Source organism: Crocodylus porosus, unplaced genomic scaffold (assembly GCF_001723895.1).
Source record: "Crocodylus porosus isolate Cpor-Errol unplaced genomic scaffold, CroPor_comp1, whole genome shotgun sequence".
In the NCBI taxonomy this organism is placed as follows: domain Eukaryota; kingdom Metazoa; phylum Chordata; order Crocodylia; family Crocodylidae; genus Crocodylus; species Crocodylus porosus.
Genome location: NW_017728948.1, coordinates 19,542,219 through 19,564,632, shown reverse-complemented (window position 1 = coordinate 19,564,632; position 22,414 = coordinate 19,542,219). Strand labels below are relative to the sequence as shown.

The window sequence follows — 22,414 nt, the reverse complement described above, 5'->3', positions numbered from 1 at the left end:
TGACTTGAAAAGGCCATCATGAAATGTACAGTCCTAGGGAGAAGGGCATATGAACAGTGGTAAGTATAACAGACAAGTAGGATGACCTAACAGTGAAACATGAGAACTAACCAGTCAAAGTTCCCTGATCAGATTAAAGGGAAATTAGCAACATACAACTACACAAATGATTTGGAGTCACCAGGGCAAATAGTTTCAACCCTACACAAGGCAAGATGATGGATTTCCTAGAAAAAGGACAGATCCAGTCGCTCTGGATTTCAGTAAAGCATTTGATATGGCTCCACCTGAAAGTACAGTGAAACTGAAGTGGATGGGGATTAGTACAATTGTAACACAGGTCTGAATCTGGCTAAAGGGGAGATGATGACAACACACTTGCATTGAAAGGAGAAGTACCAGGGAAGAGGATCAAGGTTCAATATCGGGAAAGACTGCATTTAATATTTGTATTAATGGCTTTGGCACAAACAGCAGGAGCGTGCTAATAAAATGTGTTGGTGTACCAGGTTGGGAGGCATTGTGAAGGCAGAAAAGGATAAGAGAGTCACACTGGAAGAGCTAGATGACTGTGAAAACTGAAGGACTATGAGAATGACTAGGGGTATGGACAGCCTGTCTTATTAAAGCAGGAGATAAGGGCTCAGCTTGTTTAGACTAGTAAACACACACCAAAATGAGTTAGGATTGCTCTGGATCAGGGCTGTCCAACTGGCAATATACAGATTGTGAAGGGTTAAATTTTAGCACCAACAACCACCAGACTCTCCAGGCTCTGGGTCCCTCTCCCTTCCTTTGGTTGTTGTTTCCTGACCCTGACTTAGGGGTCATGGGCAACTGGTGCCACCTTAGTCAGGGGGAGCATGTGCCTCCCCAGTGACCAGTCAGAGACCAGGAGGAAGGGAGGGATACCCAATCTTGCTGACTGGGGGAGGGATACCCCCACAGCAAAACTGCGCTGTTCCAAGAAGTGGCCATGGCTTACATGCCTGACGCCTGAGTGGGGAGCGCAGCCTGACAGGGGATGCACCAGCGCTCTCAGGGGGTGCACGCACATCCCCATGCATGCCTTACATATCGCCACTGTTAGGGGTGAAGCACTGTGGAAATTCAGGGAACCAAGAGTAAGCCTCAGGCCCATGGTGCAGCGGGGGTGAAGAGGCAGGCACGACCACAGGAGCATGGTGTAGCAGTGTGGCACCCATGTGGGTGTGCAGTTTAGTGGTGGGGAGGGTCATGGGCATGCAATGAAGCAGTGGTGGTGGGCAGTTGTAGGCACATGCTGTGGGTGGTTGCAGGCAAGTGATGCAGTGGTGTTGGGGGATGGGAATCCATAGGGTGTGCAGCCAGGGGCCAAAAGGAGGGTGTCATGTCTTGCCTTGCTATATCATGTAGGATGTGTAGCCATTAACTCCTTGGAAGATGGACATTGGATGAGCATACTGGGGTTGGAGTGGAAAGATAAATACCAGAGAGGGAAGAGAGCAAGATACACTTAAGACAATGTTGCCACATAAGCAATGGATATAAACTGGCCAGGAATCCATTTAGGCTGGAATTTAGAAGATAGCTTCCAACTATCAGAGGAGAAGCGTTCTAGAAGAGCAGGCAAGAAACCTACCTAATGTTAAGGTGGGTCTGAATCCATTATGAAATATATTATATTTTGTCAGGTCTTGATATAGCAGGGGACTGGAATCCATGAATAAAGCCCTCTGTGCTACTGGTAGTTTGCCTTCCTAACAACACCCCCCCCCCCTGCAATATTTAGTAGAGGCTAATATCTAGTAGAGATACTGGCTTCTTAAAGAAAGTGACAATACTGAGGCAGAGACATAAAGGTAAAGATATCAGCTAAGCTCTCAGGAAAAAAAGGTGTACCACTTAAAAAATTGTTTTTGGATTATTTTAAAGAATACAGTATAATTCATAGTGTCATTTTAAAATCCACCTCTGTATTTTTCTTTTCATACATAACAATTTAAAATAAAGTTATTCTGTTTTATTCAGGTAAGAACATTGTCATATTTTTCCATAAATGCAATATTTATTAAACATGAAAATAATAAGAGAACCCAGAACTAATTTATAAAAGTATACATTTTTATACAGCTGCTCTCTGAGTGTATGAAATCCCAATCCCTTCAGTCACATAACCACTGTTTAAAGAAATTTTCTTTTTCCGTTGGCCATGTTAATGTATATGTAATATTATAAAAGAAGTGGATTGTCTGCTGAGATATATATGCTTAGTTGGCCCGTGCCAAGCGGCTAGTATTCACTTCAGAATTGGCCGATTCGGGGGACAGTGAATCGATTTGGTGGTTTGAATCACTGTCCTAGATGTATTTGGCTGAATCTGATTCAGAGATTCAGCCACCGCTGAATTGGCCGAATCTCTGAATCAAACAGGCCCCATCTCCTGCCCACTTTTCCAGCTCCATCAATGGCTGCCCTGCCTAGCCCCAGCATCCACGCAGCATGGGGCAGTGGGGGGTAGTGGGTATCCACCTGGCAGGAGCTGGAAAGTGCGGGGCAATTTTTGTTGTTGTTGTTGTTAAGAGCCGGGACGCTGGGGCCAGGTGGAGCAGCCAGACAGGGCTGGGAGAGTACTCAGGATGGCTGGGGGGAACCTGGCAGGGGTCCTCCCATGGTCCCCTCCCCACTCCTTAGCTTTCCTCAACCCCTACTTACTGCCATAGAGCCTGGGTCCAGCTTCCTGCAGTGGTGAGCAGGGACTGCCTGAACGCCAAAGCTCTATGAATCTGTTCCAAATCAATTCAGAGAACTTTGACTCAATTCAGACCTTTTTATTGGTCTCCCAACTCAATTCAGATTCGGAGATTCGGCCACCGAATGGTCTACATGTTTGTCACTCAACTGTGATTAGATCAGCTCTTTAGCTCATTAAGACAATCATGTCTCCTCTTGTACATCAGTGACTGGTGATTCAATTTAGAGCATGAAAAAGATATTTATGAAAGAGAACCAAAATATGATTTAATATGTCTGTTAGAATACTGGTTGCTTTCATGCCATCACTTCTATGACAACAACTTCCAAAGACTTGAGTGAAATTGATTTTTAAATGTGTCATATAGAGGTAAACTACTTTTTTCTCCATGACAAATTGTAATGAATATGGCTATTTTCCATGAAATGTTAGGTTTATTGAAAAACAAGTTGTCAAAAATGTTTTGAGGAAAATTTTCAAGTATCTGAACATCATGCAATTGTTTTATAGCTGTGAATTTGACAGGACTGTCATTAAGGTCCATCAACAAGTATTGATTTTCAGTGTCTTAGCATCTAAATTGTTTAATCTGATTTGTTCTAAAACTTGATATCACTTTAGCTTTCCTGAACTTGGTTCTTGCACATGGTTACCAGCAATTCCAGGGTACATGCCAGACTTCAGTATGGAAAACAACACTCCTACAGAAGAGGTCCGATTGATCTAGAAAGCCAAACATAATGGGCACGCACGCTCTTCCATCAATACTTTACTGTATTTTCTTGCATACAACATTCACCTCCTCCCCACCCACCAAGACTGCAGTGCATTCATTAAGAAAGGAAGCTGATTTTCTGACCGAGACAGAAACACCCTGCTTTGATTCCTGCTCCAAAATACAGCAACAGCAACGTTACTATTTATGCTGAAGTATGCAGCTACTATTGAGCCTGCACTTTAAGGCTACATGTTATGGGTTCATACACAGTTAGCATATACCACTATTTTTAAACTTTTGCACAAAGACACTTGTATTATTCTAGGCACAAATTTGTTCTTGACTGCAGGCAAGCAGCTGGTATGCCTGCTCTCTTTTTCACATGTATTTGTTATAATAAAATGGTCTGCTTTATTGGTGCAGGATGGAGTATTGGCTGCTAGCATTTTAATAAAGCTGCAAGATTTCAGTCACATGGACTTCCTGACTCTTTACAAACTGCATAATCACATAAGGCCTGTCACCACATAAAAGTGAAACTACTTAGTTTAACAGTACTTGAATAAAAAAAAAATAAAACCACATTACTGGCCATGTTACAGCTTTATATTAATCATTCCTTCATACTGCAAAGATGGATATGGACACACAATACACCCATTATTTTCCTTGCTCCCCTAGATCCTGCTACAATGGCATGTCTACATGAGATGGTGACTGTGCAATAGCCTGATACTACCGCACAGTAGTGTTGTGTGGCAAAAACCATGATGTGACGTTACTGTGCAGTAGTATTAGGCTACTGTACAGTAGCATTACAAGAAATCAGCAGGGGTGATGTTGGGGTGGGGGTCTGCTATAGAGCAGCAGACCAGAAGAAAGTGGTAGATGAGGCTTTCTTCAAACAGCTAGCAGAAATTTCTTGATAACAGGCCCTGGTTCTCATGGAGGACTTCAATCACCTTGACATCTGTTGGGAGGGTAATACAGCAGTGCACAAACAATTCAGGAAGTTTTTAGAGAGTACTAGGGACAACTTTCTGGTGCAAGTGCTGGAGCTGCCAACAAGGGCCCAAGCTCTTCTTGACCTGCTGCTCATAAAGAGGGAAGAATTGACAGGGAATGTAGTAGTGGATGGCAACTTGGGCAGCAGTGACCATGAGATGATAAGAGTTCAGGATCTTGAGGAAAGGAAGGATGGAGAGCAGCAGAGTAAGGACCATGGACTTCAGAAAAGCAGACTTCGACTCGCTAAGGAAACTCATGAGCAGGATCCCCTGGGAAGCCAGACTGAGGGGGAGAGGAGTTCAGTAGAGCTGGCTGTACTTTAAAGAAGCCTTAGTGAGAGTGCAGGAACAAACCATCCCTATGTGCAGGAAGACTAGCAAGTATGGCAGAAGAGCAGCTTTGCTTAGCAGGGAACTCTTGTACCTTGATTTTAGCAAGGCTTTTAATGTGGTCTCCCACAACATTCTTGCAGGCAAGCTATGAATGAACTGTAAAGTGGACAGAAAACTGGCTGAAGCATCAGGCTCAGAGAGTAATAATCAATGGCTTGATATCTAGTTGGCAGCCGGTATCAAGTGAAGTGCACTAGGGATCAGTTCTCGGGCTGGTTTTGTTTAATGTCTTCATCAATGACCTGGAAGATGGCATCCTCAGCAAGTTTGCAGATGACATCAAGCTGGGGGGAGTACTAGATATGCTAGAGGGTAGGGCTAGGATTCAGAGTGACCTACATAAACTGGAGGATTGGGCCAAAAGGAATCTCATTAGGTTCAACAAGGACAAGTGCAAAGTCCTGCAGATAGGGTGGAACAATCCCATGCACCAGTGCAGGCTGGGGGCTGACTGGCTGGGCAGCAGCTCTGCGGAAAAGGCTCTGGGAGTTACAGTGGACAATAAACTGAATATGAGCCAGTGGTGTGCCCTTGTTGCCAATAAGGCTAATGGCATACTGGGCTGTACTGGTAGGTGCTGCCAGCACATGACTTCTGAGGAGAGGCTGAGGAAACTGGGCTTATTTAGTTTAGAGAAGAGGAGACTGAGAGGGGACTTAATAGCACCCTTCAACTACCTGAAGTGGGGGTTGAAAGAGGATGGAGCTGGACTGTTCTCAGTGGTGGCAGATGACAGAACAAGGAGCAACAGTCTTAAGTAACAGCCAGGGAAATTAAGGTTATATATTAGGAAGACTTTTCTCACTAGGAGGGTAGTAAAACACTGAAACAGGTTACCCAGAGAGGTGGTGGAAGCTCCATCTTTGGGAGTTTTCAAAACCCAGCTAGACAAAGCTTTGGCTGGGATGATCTAGTTGGGGATGGTACTGCTCTGAGCAAGGGGTTGGGCTAGATGACCTCCTGAGGTCCCTTCCAACTCTAACTTTCTATGATTCTACGAAAAGGTGTTTGCCAGTGCTATCGTGTGGTAACTTGGGTTACTATGCATTTATTTAGTACATGCTTATACAAGTACTAAATAAATGTACAGTAACCACAGTGCAGTAACGTCTCATGTAGACATGGCCAGTGAGGATGAATGCACTTTCTGTCTGCATACCTGAAAGCCACCAGCATTCCACATTTGTTCCCTCTGCAAGTAGATACCTCAAGCCTCACAGATGTTGTACAAGGTGCAGGAGGCCACAGCAGTGTTGACGGTATTGGTCATACAGGCATCCAAACAGCTTTGTAGGTCACCAGCATGCACCTCATTGTTCTGCAACCGCCAAGTATCAAATCAACTTTCTATTGCTTAACCCTCTGACATCAAGGTATGATTTCAGGAGCCATAGCAGAAACATATGGGCAAGGTCTCCTGAAGTAACAGAGGGCACAGAGACCCTGTCCATAACATAATTACAATGGAATAAGGCCCCTGCTCGTTTCAACCAGTTACAAGATTCTCAGTACCTTGGATTCTCACAAATCCATTCCTGCTATTTCCCACATTTGTGTTCATTAATCTGTTGCTGTGGTCAACTGAGGCTTGTAGAAGAATGAGCAGTATTCTTTTCAGCTAAAATTCTTGCTCCTTCTGATGGACAAACTAGAAGCAAATGTTTGCCATCATCTGGGGCAGCCAGATTTTTGTTGTGTTGCTTATACCTCCCTCCCCAGGTAAGTAAAAGTCACCTGGCAAACCTGGACAACTACAAGCCTGATTTGAGCTGCCAACACTAAACTCATTTATAATTGGTCTGTAGCAGTCTGAGTTAGCCAGCTTCTGGAGGTCAGCCTGGTTTTGTGCTAGTATAGCCTTTCTCAAATTAATGTTTTGGTGCTAGAGCTCTTTGCACTGCTTCATGAACAACTCTTTAGTCATGCAGAAATTCTAGGACAACTTTGCAGCCCAAGTTTGCATGACTATATATATATAACCTCACCAGGCACTGCTAATTAACTTGCACAAGAAGCAGCTGGCTACAAATGAGGCATCAAGTGACCCTTGCAGCACTCACTTTGCCTGTCAATTGTGTGATGAATGATTTCATCTCTGAGTCTTGTCAGATTCTGTTTTAGCTTCTGCTCCTGAAGTGACCCTCAAAGTCTCAACAAATGTCTACTTTGATGCATAAACAATTCACCTGGAAGCAGGCATGGCTCATTCATTCACAGCCATGTTGCAAGGAGCAGAAGTGAGTAGTGCTCAGGGTCAGAGATGCCTCAACTGGTTATGCTGGTGGGCAAAAAAACCCAAAACCTATATCCAAAGCAAACAAACAAAAAACCCACTTCCCAATAGCGATCCAAGGAAAGACGAACTGTCTCACACTGTACTAGTAATCATTTCATCAAGTGTCTGAAGTACCAAGAGGATGGGTTCAGCACCACTAAGGACACAGGTATTATGTACAGTACAATGATATGGACTCTACATTCGGTGGGCCAAAATAACACAAGTGCTTCTGTAAAAGAGCAAGTACATGGGTACCATCTCCAATGAAGACAAATCCTCAGAAGTGGAGAACAATATTGTGAAATTCACCGATACCGTAAAACTCAGGTGTCCTAATTTAAAAAGATAAATTTCAGGGTTCCCTGTGCACAGCTCTATGGGATTCAACACATATTTTAATATTGAGGATTTCTCTTAGCATAAGGTAGCTCATGGATAGGACAATGACCCTAAAAAATGGGTTTTTCTGCAGCATGCTGGCAGAGGGAGATGTAGTCATAGCACTGTAAATCTCTGGCTCACTGAGGTTTCTGCAACAGCCCAAAGAAAACTGGAAAACTTAGGGTATGTACAGACATTACACTTAGATCAATCTAACTAGAGTTAGATTGACTGAGGTGCTGAACTGTACACAAGTTTGGGAAGTTAGATAGGTAAAAACAGCTGCTCAATCCAACTTAGTTCACCCTTGTGCAGATCTTACATTTAGGGTCAGGCTCATCTAGGTGCCAAAGTGTACAGGCATTTGGGAAGGTTAGATCAGGAAAAAAATGGCTTCCCCAATCTCACTTGAGTTCACTAGGTAGATTGGGCTAACCTGTGCAAGATCTAAACCAAATGTGTGTACCAGCACAACCCCGGATGGACAGCCTCCCCACCCTTCACCCCCTAAGGCTTGCCAGCTTGCCTATCCACCCCCAGACCTCCAACCCCCCCCATCACTGACTTATTTAGATTGTGGTCCTAGCATGATGCCCTGCACCAGTGAACATGTGCACATGTGATACATGATCCACAATTATGTGGCTTAAAATGAGCCATGTGATTACAGATTCTGGGAATATGTGTACATGATCACAGTGCAGTCTCAGTACTGGGAAAGCCCAGCTATTCACCCCAGCCCTGGGACTACACTTTTCCTTCCCTTGCCCTCCACCCTGACAGGACTATCTTTAGCCCTCTGACCCCCCACCCTTGGACAGATAACTCCCTATGGACATACCAACCACCCCCATGGACCTACCAGTTCCCTAATCTTGCAAACGCCCCTCCCTATGACCCTGCTGGCCCCCAATCTCACCACCTCCCTCCCAAAGATCTGCTAGTCCCCCTGATCCTGCCACCAATCTTCCCAATCCCACCAATGCCCCCACAGACCTTGTAGTCCTGCCCCCCAGGGACTCCACCAACCGCTCCGATCCCACCCACCCCTCTCACTGCCCCAACTTATTTAGAGAGGACTTCCAGCACCAGTGAACGTCTGTGCAGCTGGCACCTGAACTAAAATCACACCACTTAAAGTAAATTATGTGACTGCAGATTAGAACATTGGAAAGTCTGTATGTGGCCTTACTCTGTTCCAGACTCATTAATCTGTTTTAATTTGAAAGCAATCAATTTGGCTATTTTTAATTACCAGGAAGCTAAAAAGATTAAAAGAATAAACTTCTTTGTTTTCAGTCACCTAATTTTACAGTTCTTAAATCTAATAATAGCTTTGGCCTTTAAAATGAAATACTGCCATCTGTTACCAAGCTAATTAAAATACTTGCTTTTTAGAAAACATTTACAAAATATTTCATGGTATGAAATTTTCATGAAGGTTTTTTGTGTGCCCTATAACAGCACAGTCAAAGACTGGTGAATTAAAGGCTTACTCTAATGAGACATGGATATAATAGGTGATCTACTCTATCACGTTAATGATTCACAGAAAACCAGAGTGAATAACAGAACTTGGTGGTGTTGCCTTTTTGCCAAGCAGTTCTCTCAAAGCCTCTTTTCTTTACTCCATCATGCATCTGCAGTCCCAGACCTACTTGCAAACTGCTCCAGTATGCATTCTACCTGCATTGTTGTCAAGTATAAGAGGAGGCATTTGATGTAGTCACAGAGTCTCCAAACACAAAGGGAATTTCCCACTGGCTACCTCTGGCAATGCAAAGTGATGTTAGCAGATCAGAAAATCCAACTCTCAAGAATGGAACTTGAATGATGCAACTGTATTGCAGTCATAGGCAGAGGGAAAATATATTATTTGAGGAGGTTGAATGTGCATGTGCTTCTATGAGTGTACACACACAAACACGCACTCCGCAACCAGCAGGTAAGGAAGGGGTGTGGGGGGGGGACAAATCAAGTCCCCCCAGTGAGTGATGGAGTGGGGGAGAGGCAGGGACAGGGCATGTGGTGAGATGCTTAGAGCCTGGGTGACTAGTCCAGCATCATGGGGGGGCTCCTGCCGCTGTGTGCACCCTGGGGGAGGCACAGCAGGCACATGACCCCTGGATTTGTGCATGGGGCAGAGGTGGCCTGCTGCTGCATATTGGGTGCTGCACCTCACTGCCACTGCCTGGCGAGTGCTGCGATGCCACATGTCTGCCACCAGGCAGACAAGGGGTGTGGTGCACAGTGCACATGGCAGGCACATGGTTGCACATTGTGCCACTCCTGGGGCAGCAGCAGCAGGGTGCAGAATGCAGTGTGCAGTGGCAGCCCACTTCTGCCCCACACCCAAATCTGGGGGTCACGTGCACACCCTGCCTCTGCCAGAGTGCATCCAGCGATGGGAGTCTCCCACACCCCTGGACGAGCCGCCTGGGCTCCAACAGTCCCACCATCCACCCTGGCCCTGGGGCCCATTTACCCCTGTCTCTGCCCCACTGCCTCACTCACCATGGGGGCCTCGATCTGCACCCCATACCCCTATCCCTTCACAGACCTACTGCCCGCTGCCCGGCTGCTGTAGGATGCAGCTGCATGTCTGTCTGCATGCACCCCTCCCCTCTCATTGCAGGCGTCCGGAGCCCCCACCCAGGCTGCCTTGCAGCCCTCTGCATTGCCACCACTGCCCCTCATTTGGAGGGGCTAAGCCCTGTGAGCCCTGGCCTTCTGCTGCTTATGATTACAGTATTCAATGTCGATGAGATGGCACATGTCTAAGGGCAGAATTGGGGTTGTTTCCATTAAAGCCTACCTTAGTTTCATAGCATCATTAGTGTTTTCTGGGTTTTCACTCAATTTTTAAATTACTTGGTGAATATTGAGTGGGATTTTCAAAATACACTTGGCATGGACATAATTCAAATTTACTGGAATTTTACCACCGATTCCCAAGGGTGAAAAGTAAGGCCAAAAGTGTGGGGTTTTTTAAAAAATGTTACTCACTGGGCTTTCTCCATATTTAATTTACTATCTTGAAGGCTTAAGCCAGAGGTGTCTGACCTGAGGTATGAATGCTACAGGTGTCATGTTCAGCTGCAAGCAGTTTGGGATGCAACAGATGCAGGGCAGGGAGCAGGCAGAATACTCGCAGATCAGACAGGGAGGAGATAGATCAGAACGATGGATCAGGCATGGGGAAGAGAGCAAAGCAATGGACCAGGCAAGAGAAGGGAAGTGGAACAGCACTAGGGAAGTGGTGGGGTTCACCATGGGCACAGATGGAAATGACAATTTTTGTCCCACCTGGCCACAGAAAGCGGTCTATAGACCAAACAAGTGCACAATTGCAGACCACTTAAAAAATGGCCAATCAGGTGGAAATAGGAAGGTCTCATTGCATGAGGGGTCAGCTGAAGATGTTTCAAAACAGAGCATGTCCATAACTTCTGCCTGTGCTGCCTGCCAGCCTCAAGCTGTTTTCAGAAAGGAAGGGAAGAAAGGGAACAGAGGGAGTTTGGTCTGGGGTTTTTCAGCCTCTGCTGGAGGGTGCGGCAGGCATATTAGAGCTCCTCTGAGGTGGGAGGAGGCTTCATTTCACCCACCCCAACTTCTAGCACTGGTTGAGGAACCCCTAAAGTGAACTCCCCTCCTCCCTTTCCCCCTTCCCATTGTGAAAGAGGGACAGGCTGGGAGAGAGGAGGAGCCATTGCTAGGGGAAACTAGCTTTAGGCTCACAGCCAGCAGCTAAATTCCCACCCCCCTGGAATCAACAGTGAACTTCTGTTTGGTCCAGGGGCTCACAGTAACTCACAACACTTTCTGCAAAGTGTTCTCAGTTACAGCTGGGAGCTGCGCTTCTGTCTGCGCCCCTTGTGGCATGCCTGCCAAAAACGTTGCCCCCACTGACTTAAATCTAAGGCCATAAATAGTCAGCAGAAGCTGAGAGCTAGACCGTGAAAGGCCAAAGGAGAGATATAGTTAAATGCTTCTCATTCCATGAAGAAAAAAACAAAATAAATCAGTAAGAAAGCAAACCAAGTATCCCAAGCATAAAGCTAAGAATGAGTGTCTTTTTATGCCTTTGGGGGAAAATTATATATATAATGAAATTAATTCCATTATAAAATGTCCTTCCAAAACAAGAAGCTTTAACCCTTCAACTGAAGTTAATCCATTTCGGGACTTTAAAAAGTAAACATTTGCATTCCTCTGATGAACAGATAGCTTTCAGAGAAAGATTCCTTTTCTAAACTATTTGGACCATCTATAATTATACACACCACCTCATCACACTTTATTTATATCACACAAATTCACTAAGCATTTTGTTTTAAAAATTCAATCCAGGAAACTCTTGGGTGAAATGCATGCCCTTTAACAACCATTAGCTAACAGCGATATGGCTATTGATATTTCGTTAGAACATTTAAGGAGATGAAGAATGTTTTTTATGCCCAGCAGTCGGGATTAATTAGACAATACGATAAATTAAAAAAATATTTAATGACCGGGAAGGTTGTCCTATGAATATTTTATCATCAAATAAACAATCCTCACTGCCTAATATATGAAAATATTACTTGTGGTCTCATTTATAAGCTATTTATATAGCACACTTCAGATTGGGACTTTTTATAAGTTATAGCTACACTAACATAGATCTACTAGGTAATTTTATCTGAAGTTTTGCAAAACATGTCAGATGAGAAATCCATGGAACTGAGCAGAAAAATCTGAATATTTCAACTATGTCAACTCTCAATACTGAAAGCGTGTCAAACTTAAACAGCAACATTTGTACTTCCTTTTTCAAATAAATTGAGCTCTAAAACCAAATTTGGACTTCCAATTTTCAAAAATTGCTATGGGAAAAGAACCACAAGAAATGAATATGAATCCAAAATGAGCCCTTTACCTGTCTGAAAATGAAGACACACATACATAGCCAATGGAAGGGAGAGCATGTTACTAAGGAAATATATAAAAGGACAAAACCTGGAAAGCAAAGGCAAAAAGTCTGTTACAACTGTCAAGAGGAATTAAAGAGAACAAGAATAGATTCTACAATATGTCAGATAAAAAGGAAAGATCAAGGAGAATGTGGGCGCAGACAACAGGAATGATGAAATATTTTGCCCCTCAGCTCTGGAACTCTCTCAACATTGAGGCTCATCCTGGACACCTTCCAGAAGCACTATGAGACCTGGCACTGGCACTTATCAGGCAGGCTAAGTTAGAATGTTATTTGGGGAGGAGGAGGGGTGCAGGGTTTGCTTTATAATTTATTTTAATACTTTATTGATTTTGTGAGTTATTTTCTTTCTGCTGATTTCTCGTTTGCTTGTTTTGTACGTTTTTTTGCTGTCTTCTGCATGTTATTTAGCTGGTTAACTGTGCAATTACCTTGAAACCAGGTACACCTGCAAAGTAGTTATCAATAAAAAGCTCCAACCAGCTATCAAGTTAGACCTGGAAAACGTGTACTAACTTTATAGCTGGCTGCTATCAAGCTTTAATTTGCACATGTAGCAAGGTCTCCTTGTAGCTGACAGCCCTGTTAACTGACAGGGCGCTCCTAGCCACAGGGGTGCACCCTGCCCAGCTGGGGCTGGAAGTCCTGCAACTGAGGGGACCCTCAGGCCCAGCAGCTGCCACCTCTGGCTTCCAGCAGTACCCCACAGTTGCCAAAACTCAGAGTCCCACAACTGCAGATGCTGGGTCCCCACAGAGGGCCTCCCAGTGCTGGGATCCAGCTGGGTCTTGGCAGCTGTGGGGCATGGCAACAAGTGGGACCCTCTCCTTGGGGCTGGGAGATCACAGCAGCAGTGATCTCCAAGCCCCAGAGGTTTCATGTGCCCCTAAGCCACATTATGAGAGCAGTGATTTCTCCCAGCAGTGGGGAGTTCACATACCGCTGAGGCTGGGAGATCACAGCAGCTGCATCTCCTGGCTATGGAGGTGTGTGGGGTGCCTCCAGGACTGGGAGCCCCTCAGCTGAGGGGGCTCTTGGCTGCAGGAGCTTGCTTCTTGGCACTGCAGGGGAAGCATGGCATGGCAGGAGACATGATTGTAGGGATCATGTATTAAATCCTGTTGCACCTTTACCTGTAAAGGTAGAGGGGGATGGGGGCTAATAAATAAATAAATAAATATTAATAAAAGATGCAAAAGATGAGAAGCTGTTCAATATCTTCACAAGAAAATAACTAGCAACATTAATGAAGGCAAGGAGAGGAGCTTAATATCATGATAAATAAAGAATACAGAGATTTTTTAACATATTGGAATGAATTTAAGTTAAGGGTTAGTAGAATTTATCCCCAGCTGTGAACACATAGCAATAACTGGCAATAATATCTACCAATTAATGGAGGACAGGTGGGTCCCAGATGACTGAAAAGGTTTCTAACTGTAAGAACAGTGGGACGAGGCAATATGGCGTCCTGAGAAAGCTGTCAGTCCTTGAAGGTTTTCAGGAAGATATCTGGGACTCTCTGGGATGGTTTATGAATAGCAAATCCTACCTCTGCGCAGGGGACAAGGTTTTGAACCCCTTCTTAAGTCTATAAGGCTAGGGACAGACATCAAAAAGCCAGAGCCGGAATTGATTCAGTCTTTGCAGGTTACTCTAACCTGCAGAGAATAAACTGGTTTGCAAGTGGATAGACATTCAGCACATGCCTGCAGTGGCTCAAGCTAGAGCAGCCCTCCCTTCCACAGGGAAGCTGAGCTGAGTGGGGGCGAGGGCGAGGGCGAGGGCAGGCCCCAGCAGGCCTGTCCCTGAAGCTCCCTGACAGTTGGGAGCCATCTGGGCACGCAGAGGGGAACTCTGCCGGGAGTGGAGGGAGGGAGCCCTGTCCCCTGCTGTGAGTGTGAAGCTGCAGGCACAGCATGGAGCCACGATAGAGGCAGCCAGCACTGCACTGGGGGTGAGGAGTGCAGACTTGTGCAGCCTGCCTGGCTGCTTCTATTCCCAGGACTGCACCGTGCCTGCAGCTCCGTACTCACAGAGGGGAAGCCCCGCACTGGACTCTGTGGGGAAGCAGGAGGCAGGGCTCCCTCCACACCCAGCAGAGTACAGGAACTTCACACCAGGGACTAGGGAAGCAGCTGGATCTGGTTTGGGGCTTCCCACACTGTAGGCCGAGGCTCAAGTATAAGGCAGGCTCCACTCCCTCCCTCCCGTGCATCGCTGGCTGAGGCTGCGCCTGTGCCAGGCATGAGTGCCCTGACCTCCCCACCTGCTGCTGCTGCAGTGGCTGCATACCATGGGGGGAGTGTGTTGGGTTCCCTACAACCCCCACCCTGCCTCACACCCCACACCCTGCCCAGCCAAGCTCTGCGCTTCCGCTGCCCCTCTGGAGGGGGAAGAGCTCCTGCCAGCGTGGATCCCCCCCGCTGCTCTGGGGTCAGGCAGCATTGCATGGAGCACCCCCTCCCAGCCCCACAGTGGCAGGGAGGGAAGGGGAGGAGAAGGAAGAGTTGCCATCCAGTGCCCCACAGAGTCCCCCTCCCCACCCTGGGAGGAGGAGGAGGGGGAAGAGTCCCTCCCAGCACGGCACAGACCCACTATCCCAACACTGTGGGACAACATACCCAGCATGGACCTGTTAAGGGGAAAGGGGCAGGGAGAAGGGTTCATTCCTCCCTCCATCCCTTCCCTGCAGCTGGGGTCTGCCAGCTCCAGGGACTACCGCTGCAGCTGCCTCCCCTCTGATCCCTAGCAGACACACTGACCACACCTGAGGTGGGGGAAGAAGGGAAGAATTAATCCCCTTCCTGCCCACTTTACCTTAACGGGATCAAGCCAGTCTGTGTCTCTGCTAGGGCTGGTCCCTGCTCCCTCTAGAGAGCAGAGGGGCAGGGGAAGCCCTGCAGCTGGAGCAGAGAGCCCAGCCCAGCCCAGAGAGCATGCTGGGATGCTCAGGGTGCCTGGTTTATCTTAAACCAGCAAGGGAACTGGGATAGAGATTTAGAGACTGCATAAACCAGTTTGAGCCAAATCAGTTAAGTCTGATACTACATTCAACCAGGTTTATCTCAGACTGGTTTCAGCCATTTTTACACCGGTTTATGTGCACTGGACATCTGTTCTGTTACAAGTGTAAACTGGTTTCTGATCACTTAAACCAGTTCATGTGTAATGTCTGTCTCTAGCCTAATTGTCAAAGGTATTTAGCCATCAATAGATTCAGATGCCTGTGAATATTTTATCCATAGTATACTGTTCCAATTCAGCTAAGCATTTATGCGTGTGCTAACTTCAAGCATATGCATAATCTCACTGATCTTAAATGGATCATTAGATTGCAAATGGGTTTTGATGAATGGTACTATAGTAATTGTTAGAATCTATTGGGGTCCATACTGAAGTCAATATCCAGTCATCATCAACAGAGACCTGTGCATCCTTAAAGAACAAGTATGACAGAGAAGGTGGAGATGGGAAACAAGCATGGGAAAGCAGAGGAATAAAAAAGGAAAAGAAAAGAAATTGAACATATAACCTCATACATATTAAAATAGTTAAAATCTAAAACATATGTTAGAACTGCGACATAGGAACTAGGGCTGTGCAAAATTGCACCAGCTATTTTGGTTTGACACTGCTTAGACTCATTTTGAGCTTGAAACAGTGAAATCAAATCAAAACAAAGGGCTTCAAAACAGCCTCGAAACATCTCCAATCTAGTGCTGGGGATGGGAACTCAGCCCAGCTGAGCTCACTCCCCATCCCCAGCCCAATCTAGTGAAACGTTGAAACAGCCTCACTGTTTCGATGAAGCAAAATGGAACAGCTGTTTCAAATCAAAATGAAATTCGAAACAAAACACTGTTTCATGGAAATCTCGAAATTCAAGGTGAAATGGAACGGTGCCGTTTCTCACAGCCCTGATAGGAACTAACCACTGCATTACAGAAGTTTTTTGCTGGTGTAACTCCAAAGAAATGCACTATAAAAGCAGGTATGACAGAAAGTGATACCAGGTTCAAGGCCACTAAGTCCCATGAGCCTGGGAATAGCGTGCCCATTGCTTCTTTCTTTTTGGTAAAATAAATTGACGTACTCTAGGCCTAAGGTAGTGATAGACACGCGACTGATATCATATGTTGACAGAAGCAGTAACATGGTGGGCACTGAGAATGAAATGGGATGAACCACCCCTGTTTTACAAAATGTGTTAGGACTCATCTTACCAGTATGTTTCCCGAAACTGACTTCCCCCCACTGCAACCTGAGCCCCCTTGGCTGTGTTCAAATGTAAATCCCTCAGATTACACATAGTACCCTGTAACATGCTTATTTATATCCCAGCAGATGTGTTTGAACTAGTAAACACACCACTCCTTGTTACCAAGTTACAGATACCTTGTTGTTTTTATCTGCTCTAGTAAATACTCTGCCTCAGCCCTGCCCATTCTTTCAGCTGCATCCATTTCAGTTGAAATTATTATTCTGGATTCTCCTTTTCTTTAAGATATATACTGCTCTGGTCCTGTAAGACTCCTCAATGTGGGTGCTGGAACATACCTCAAGGGCTCTCTGGTATTATCAGCACAGTATAAAGGAACATTAAAGAAAATTAGAAGAAAGCACTTTGATGTATGGAGCTACAGTGATTTATACCAATTGAGAATCTGATATGCTACACTTAGTTAAATCCATATATAGCATTTAATACTGAAGAAAAAAAATCTGTCCCCCCCACCACCGCCCACATCTTGAACTTTACATGTATATCCTGAACATTAATTATTGCATACTGGAAGAACATACCTAGGTTTTTGTTGGGTTATTTTTTTTTTTACAGTACTATAGCAATCCAAGGGGGTTTGATTAAGGGTTAAGTAGCATGACCTAAAGAACAGATACATGGTAAAGCTGATGTTGTTCATTAAGTCTGGTTTTTCACACTGGCGTTTCAGATTGCAACCTTAGTGATGTGTATGTCAGTAACTAGCTAAAGACAGTCCACTTAATATTTGTTTAAATATACAGTAGAATTTTGTAGAAAAGCAAAAGTTTTCCAATTTATTTACTAGGGAAACTGCAAGATTTAACACAGGGCTACATGTGGACCATTTCCTTAAAATGTACTCTGGACTTTTTCATTCTACAGCCAGGTAGTGTTGGCTTAGAAATGGCATTTAAAGGCTTGTTTTTTGGGCATTGGCTTATAGGTATAGATATATGCATTATAAGATGTCAAGATGCGAAGCAGGGGTTAACTGATTTCTAAGAAGCTTGAGTCTCACACACAAAGTTTCTCATGGCCCTGGAGGCAGACAGGCTGTCTAACACAGGAGGGCCAACAAGCCTGGGAACCGAGGTAGTATGTACCATATTGCCCATAACATGAGATAAGGTGACACCAGCTACTAGGCCCCAGAGCAGACAGGGGTGGGGAACAGACCAAATTAGGAGACGACCTGGAAGGCTATGTGGACATGTGACCACACAGAGACAGCCAGCCAGAGACGGCCACAGACGAAGAGTCATCAGGAGTCATCAAGAGAGAAGGAGAATACAAAAGCAGACACTTGAGAATAACAAAGCATCCCTCCTTCTCTTCCCTTCCATCCCTCCCTGTTCCTCCCCATCTCTTCTCCTCCTCCCTGAGAGGGGACCCATCCCCTGGGAAGGGTCCCCAAGGCCACCACGGGGGGCATATGATCAACCTGTCTCATACACCCCACTGGAAGTGGGGGGGAGGGGGGGGCTCTGCATCCCACCTCCAGACTACTGACACCAAAGCGAGAGAGTCTTAGAGTGGAGCCTACATATTGACCAGATGTATTTTGACTCCAATGACAGCCCTAGGATTTGGTAGATATATAGAATTGCTTGATTGTTTGTATTGCTTCTTTTCTGTTATCACGGTGTATCAATACATTTGCCTATTATCAAATGGAGAGGTTGTGGTCAGTCTGAGAGTGTCCCCACCGCCCAGAACAAGGTTTCTGGGTCATAAATCCAGAGCCAACAGCCAGAAGTCATTGTTTAAAACACAGTGGCTTGTCTATGGGCTTCCAGTACATTAGGCTTTGATATACTCCTTAATTATTTCTTAACTATCATGATTTATGCATTTTAATGTTATGCTGTAACTGACAGAATGACATCTTTCCACAAAAACGGAAAGACTCATCAATAACTTGAGCTGTAATAAAGATAATGTTTAATGTTGTGTAAGATTATGTGCATATCTAAGGCAATGAAGTGATGCTGCCAAATCTCTTCTGCTTGAGGTCTGTTTCAGTTCTGTATTTGTATACTTTTATTGTCTCATTGAGATTGCCTATTCATACTTATCTCAGGGAGATCAGAATAAAGCCCAGAATTTCTGTAACATCACACATTGTATGAAACCTGTTCTGACAGATGCCCTTAGAATGAACTGGAGAACATACTTCATTTGAATTTTATGCCCCCACTGTTCAATATTTTATTACTTTTCCCCTTCCTCTTTCATATTTTTACTCCTTTAATGAAATGTGAGAGAGCATTTCCAAATCTGTCTTATTAAAGGCTATGTAGCCTAATGAACAACATGGCTGCATGATATTCAAAGACATTAATTTCAAATCCTGTTACAACTGCACTTCTATAAAACCTGATTTACACTGGAGTTTTTTCCAAGTAGTGACTGAATAAGAATTGAGGAAATCCATTCAGCACAAAGCTAGATTCCCTAAAAGTCTCACAATGGGAAGATGACAACTGTCAATTGACTCTGACCCACAGTAATATTGACTCTCTGCCTTTCCCAACTGACAGGAAGATGAAACTGACATATAGCCAGGAAAAAATATTTGAAAGTTTTAGAGAGAATTTTTTTCTTCCTCTTTTTTGGACATTTTTCTCTATTTCTTCCTCTCAGATTCCAAACAGAAAGCCAGAACACTTCAGGCTAGTCTTTTTCAAAATATCTGTTTTCATGCCAGAATCTTTACTTGTAAAATTTCATTTATGAACAAAAAAATTACATTTGTGTGCAAAGCATTCTATGTTTACTCTAATTAAACAAGTGTGCGATTGCTTAAAATGAGAAAAAGCCACTACAAAGAAAAACTCCAACCTAAATGTAACACCAGAATTGCTTTCACTAAATGGAGTTGTACAAACACCCACATCCTATATCTTTGTAGTTTAGTAGAAAGCTCAGAAGTTGTAGTTCATTTCATTCCTTAAGAAGCGACGAGTGAGTTCTTTTGGAGGCGAGTTGGCATGGTCATTTTACCACTTCAGTCTTCTAAGGTACAAGTACCGTATTCTGAATCCATCTCTTAAAATAGATGTTTATAAAGTAAAGACAGACATACAATTACAAATCACTCCAGAAAGTAATAAAAAGGGGAATCAAGGGACTTAACCTGCTTCCATTGAAATTAATGGAAAAATTACTGACTTCATTCATGAAAGAATTCCTCCTTTAGTAGGCTCAATTTTGTACAAACCTAAATTAAAAAGATGACCCTGCAGCTTGTATCTCAGCTTTGAATTAGAATTCATTAGAAATTATTTTTATTGAAACAAGTCTTCTAAATGGTATTCAGTACCCAAATGACTCCAATGACACTCTATAGTATCATTAGATGTTTTCTTCTGATTTCAGATTAATGTCAGCAGCACAATAGAATGTCTTTGTGGAATTTCCTCACTGAAAGGAAACCTGCATAGACCACAAAACCACCTTGCCTGAGAAGGGTTTTGAAGTATGGGAAGACAAAGGTCCCCCTGGGAGGACAGATTCCCTCCAGCTATACAGAGGACTGATGCAGAGGAAGAGGCTTTTGGAAGGGCACCAAAATCATGCTTACATGGAAAAATCTCATGCAGTGGAGAAATGGAAGAAGGACAATTTTTCTGTTTCCGTCTGGTACCTTCTGCTGGGATTGCAGTTGTGAAAATCAACAGCAAGACAAAGATACATTTTAACCACTTTAAAGGGACAGGGAAAGATCATGTTTAGGAGTGTGAAGCAGCTGATACAATGTGTTGCTTCTACATCTGCAGGAGCCTGTAGTGATACAAGTTAGCTTAACAAGGTGGGGTTCCTTACAGAAGGAATGATGCAGTTGTAACAGTTGCACGCAAACAGCTTATATCAATGTCAAGGAATGTTGATGCAATTCTTAAGTGTACCCATATCCTTAGATATTATCAGATATATAAAGCATAAAAATACTGTGGTTTTATGAAACATGACAGAATTTCATTTTGAACAAATACATATTCCTTTTTTCAGCTCTTCAATGACTAAAGGTACTTTAGGAGTGAAATTTGCTATACGTATTGTGAACGTATTTAATTAACACCGCCTCAAAGCAATTCGGAAAATTACACATACATTTCCATCCACTTTACATGCCATACGAGCTGTCCTTTATTTCTAATAAAAAATATTTAGTATGAACATGACTAAACATTTAGACAACTGAGTAGGGGTATTATGCCTACTTATCTTTGCCTGTAACTTTACACAAACTGATCCAGTATCAACTTTAATAAAGTAATTAATGCAGTCAGTATACATAGCTCAGGGCTGTCCAACTTCTGAATGGCTTAGGATCACAGGTCCCCCTGGCTGCATGATGTATTGCATGGCATGACAACACAGCATAGACCTGCCACTGTGTTGTACCACATGGGTGCTCCCATGCCATGTGGGGTTCCCTGGGCTTGCTGGACCTTGTGGGCTGCACTGCTCTGCCCTAACCCCACAGGTGAGGTCAGGAAGCAGAAGTGGGTGGAGGAAGTGGGACCCAGATCAGGATCCCAGGGCCTGAGAGTTAAACCCTCATGCCAGTTGGACAGCCCTGATTAATCTAGGTATTGAATATTAAATGCTGTAAGCATTGTTCCATATGACTGATACAAATGTAACTGTAGTTGGCAGAGAAAGCAGTATTGTTAGCTTGAAATGTGCTCATCTGTATACTGACTAGAATTAAAGACTAGGCAAGCAGCATGTATGGTCTAAAAGACAGAACACTAAAGTCAGGAAATCAGTTACATACATGACTCCTTACTTCATCTCTTTTCCCCTCTCTTCTTTCTCCATTTGGAGTGTAAGCTCTCCAGGACAGGAACTGTTTCTTATTATATTTGTGCACTGCTTAGCACAGTGATCTCTAAACCTCAGCTGAACCCCGCAGGACTCTGCCTTACAAACAATGCTATATAGTGTCTGGGAATAAAATTCCAGTAAATTACCCCCAAAAATAACAACTAGACATGTGGCCTGCTAAATAGTAAATAATGTTTCATTCATTTCCACATTTAAAGCAAATTGGAACATCAACACTTTCAAATTATCCTACAAATTCATCACAAAACCAATCTATGCAAGTTACTTTCCCTTTTTTTAACTTTGGTTTTCACACTAGATTCTATGTTCCATAATCTTCTTTTGCAGCCTATCCCTCTTTAAGCCATGTTTCTGTAATAACCTTTCACACTCAAATGAAATTTATTCTAGGTTCATGGTCTTAGAACCGCAACCTTTTTGCAGCATAAGACTACATAGCTGTGCTACAATGGGGCCACATTCTCGAGCCTGGATGCCATACCATATATAATAAACAGCAATAATAAAAAACACTTACCTTTACAAACAAAGCATTTTATATGAAAATATTTGTTCTGAACTCTCAACACTTCTCCTTTACATGGGTTCCCACAGTTATTGCAGAGAATTGCAGTACTTGATGGCTTTTCCAGCTGGCTATGAACAGCCTGTGGTTGAGAAACTGTAAGAAAACACAAGATACATAAGAATATGAGGTACCTTCCTAACATCTGGTGGAGAAACTAGATAAAAGTGTTCTATTATAGCAACAAATAGTAAAAATTGGCATTTGCAGCAAAACGTGATGCATATGACATACAGGCCAAA

At 44.0% G+C, this 22,414-nt stretch overlaps 1 protein-coding gene across 11 annotated transcripts in view; it reads right to left on the bottom strand.

Moving 5' to 3' along the window:
- Positions 1-22,414, bottom strand: part of ABLIM2 (actin binding LIM protein family member 2) — a 260,365-nt gene that overhangs the window by 175,362 nt on the left and 62,589 nt on the right. For all 11 annotated transcript variants that reach the window (XM_019553313.1, XM_019553314.1, XM_019553317.1 and 8 more), the window contains exon 2: positions 22,125-22,268. In XM_019553313.1, the coding sequence (XP_019408858.1) occupies positions 22,125-22,268 (144 nt within the window). The remainder of the gene's footprint in view (positions 1-22,124; positions 22,269-22,414) is intronic.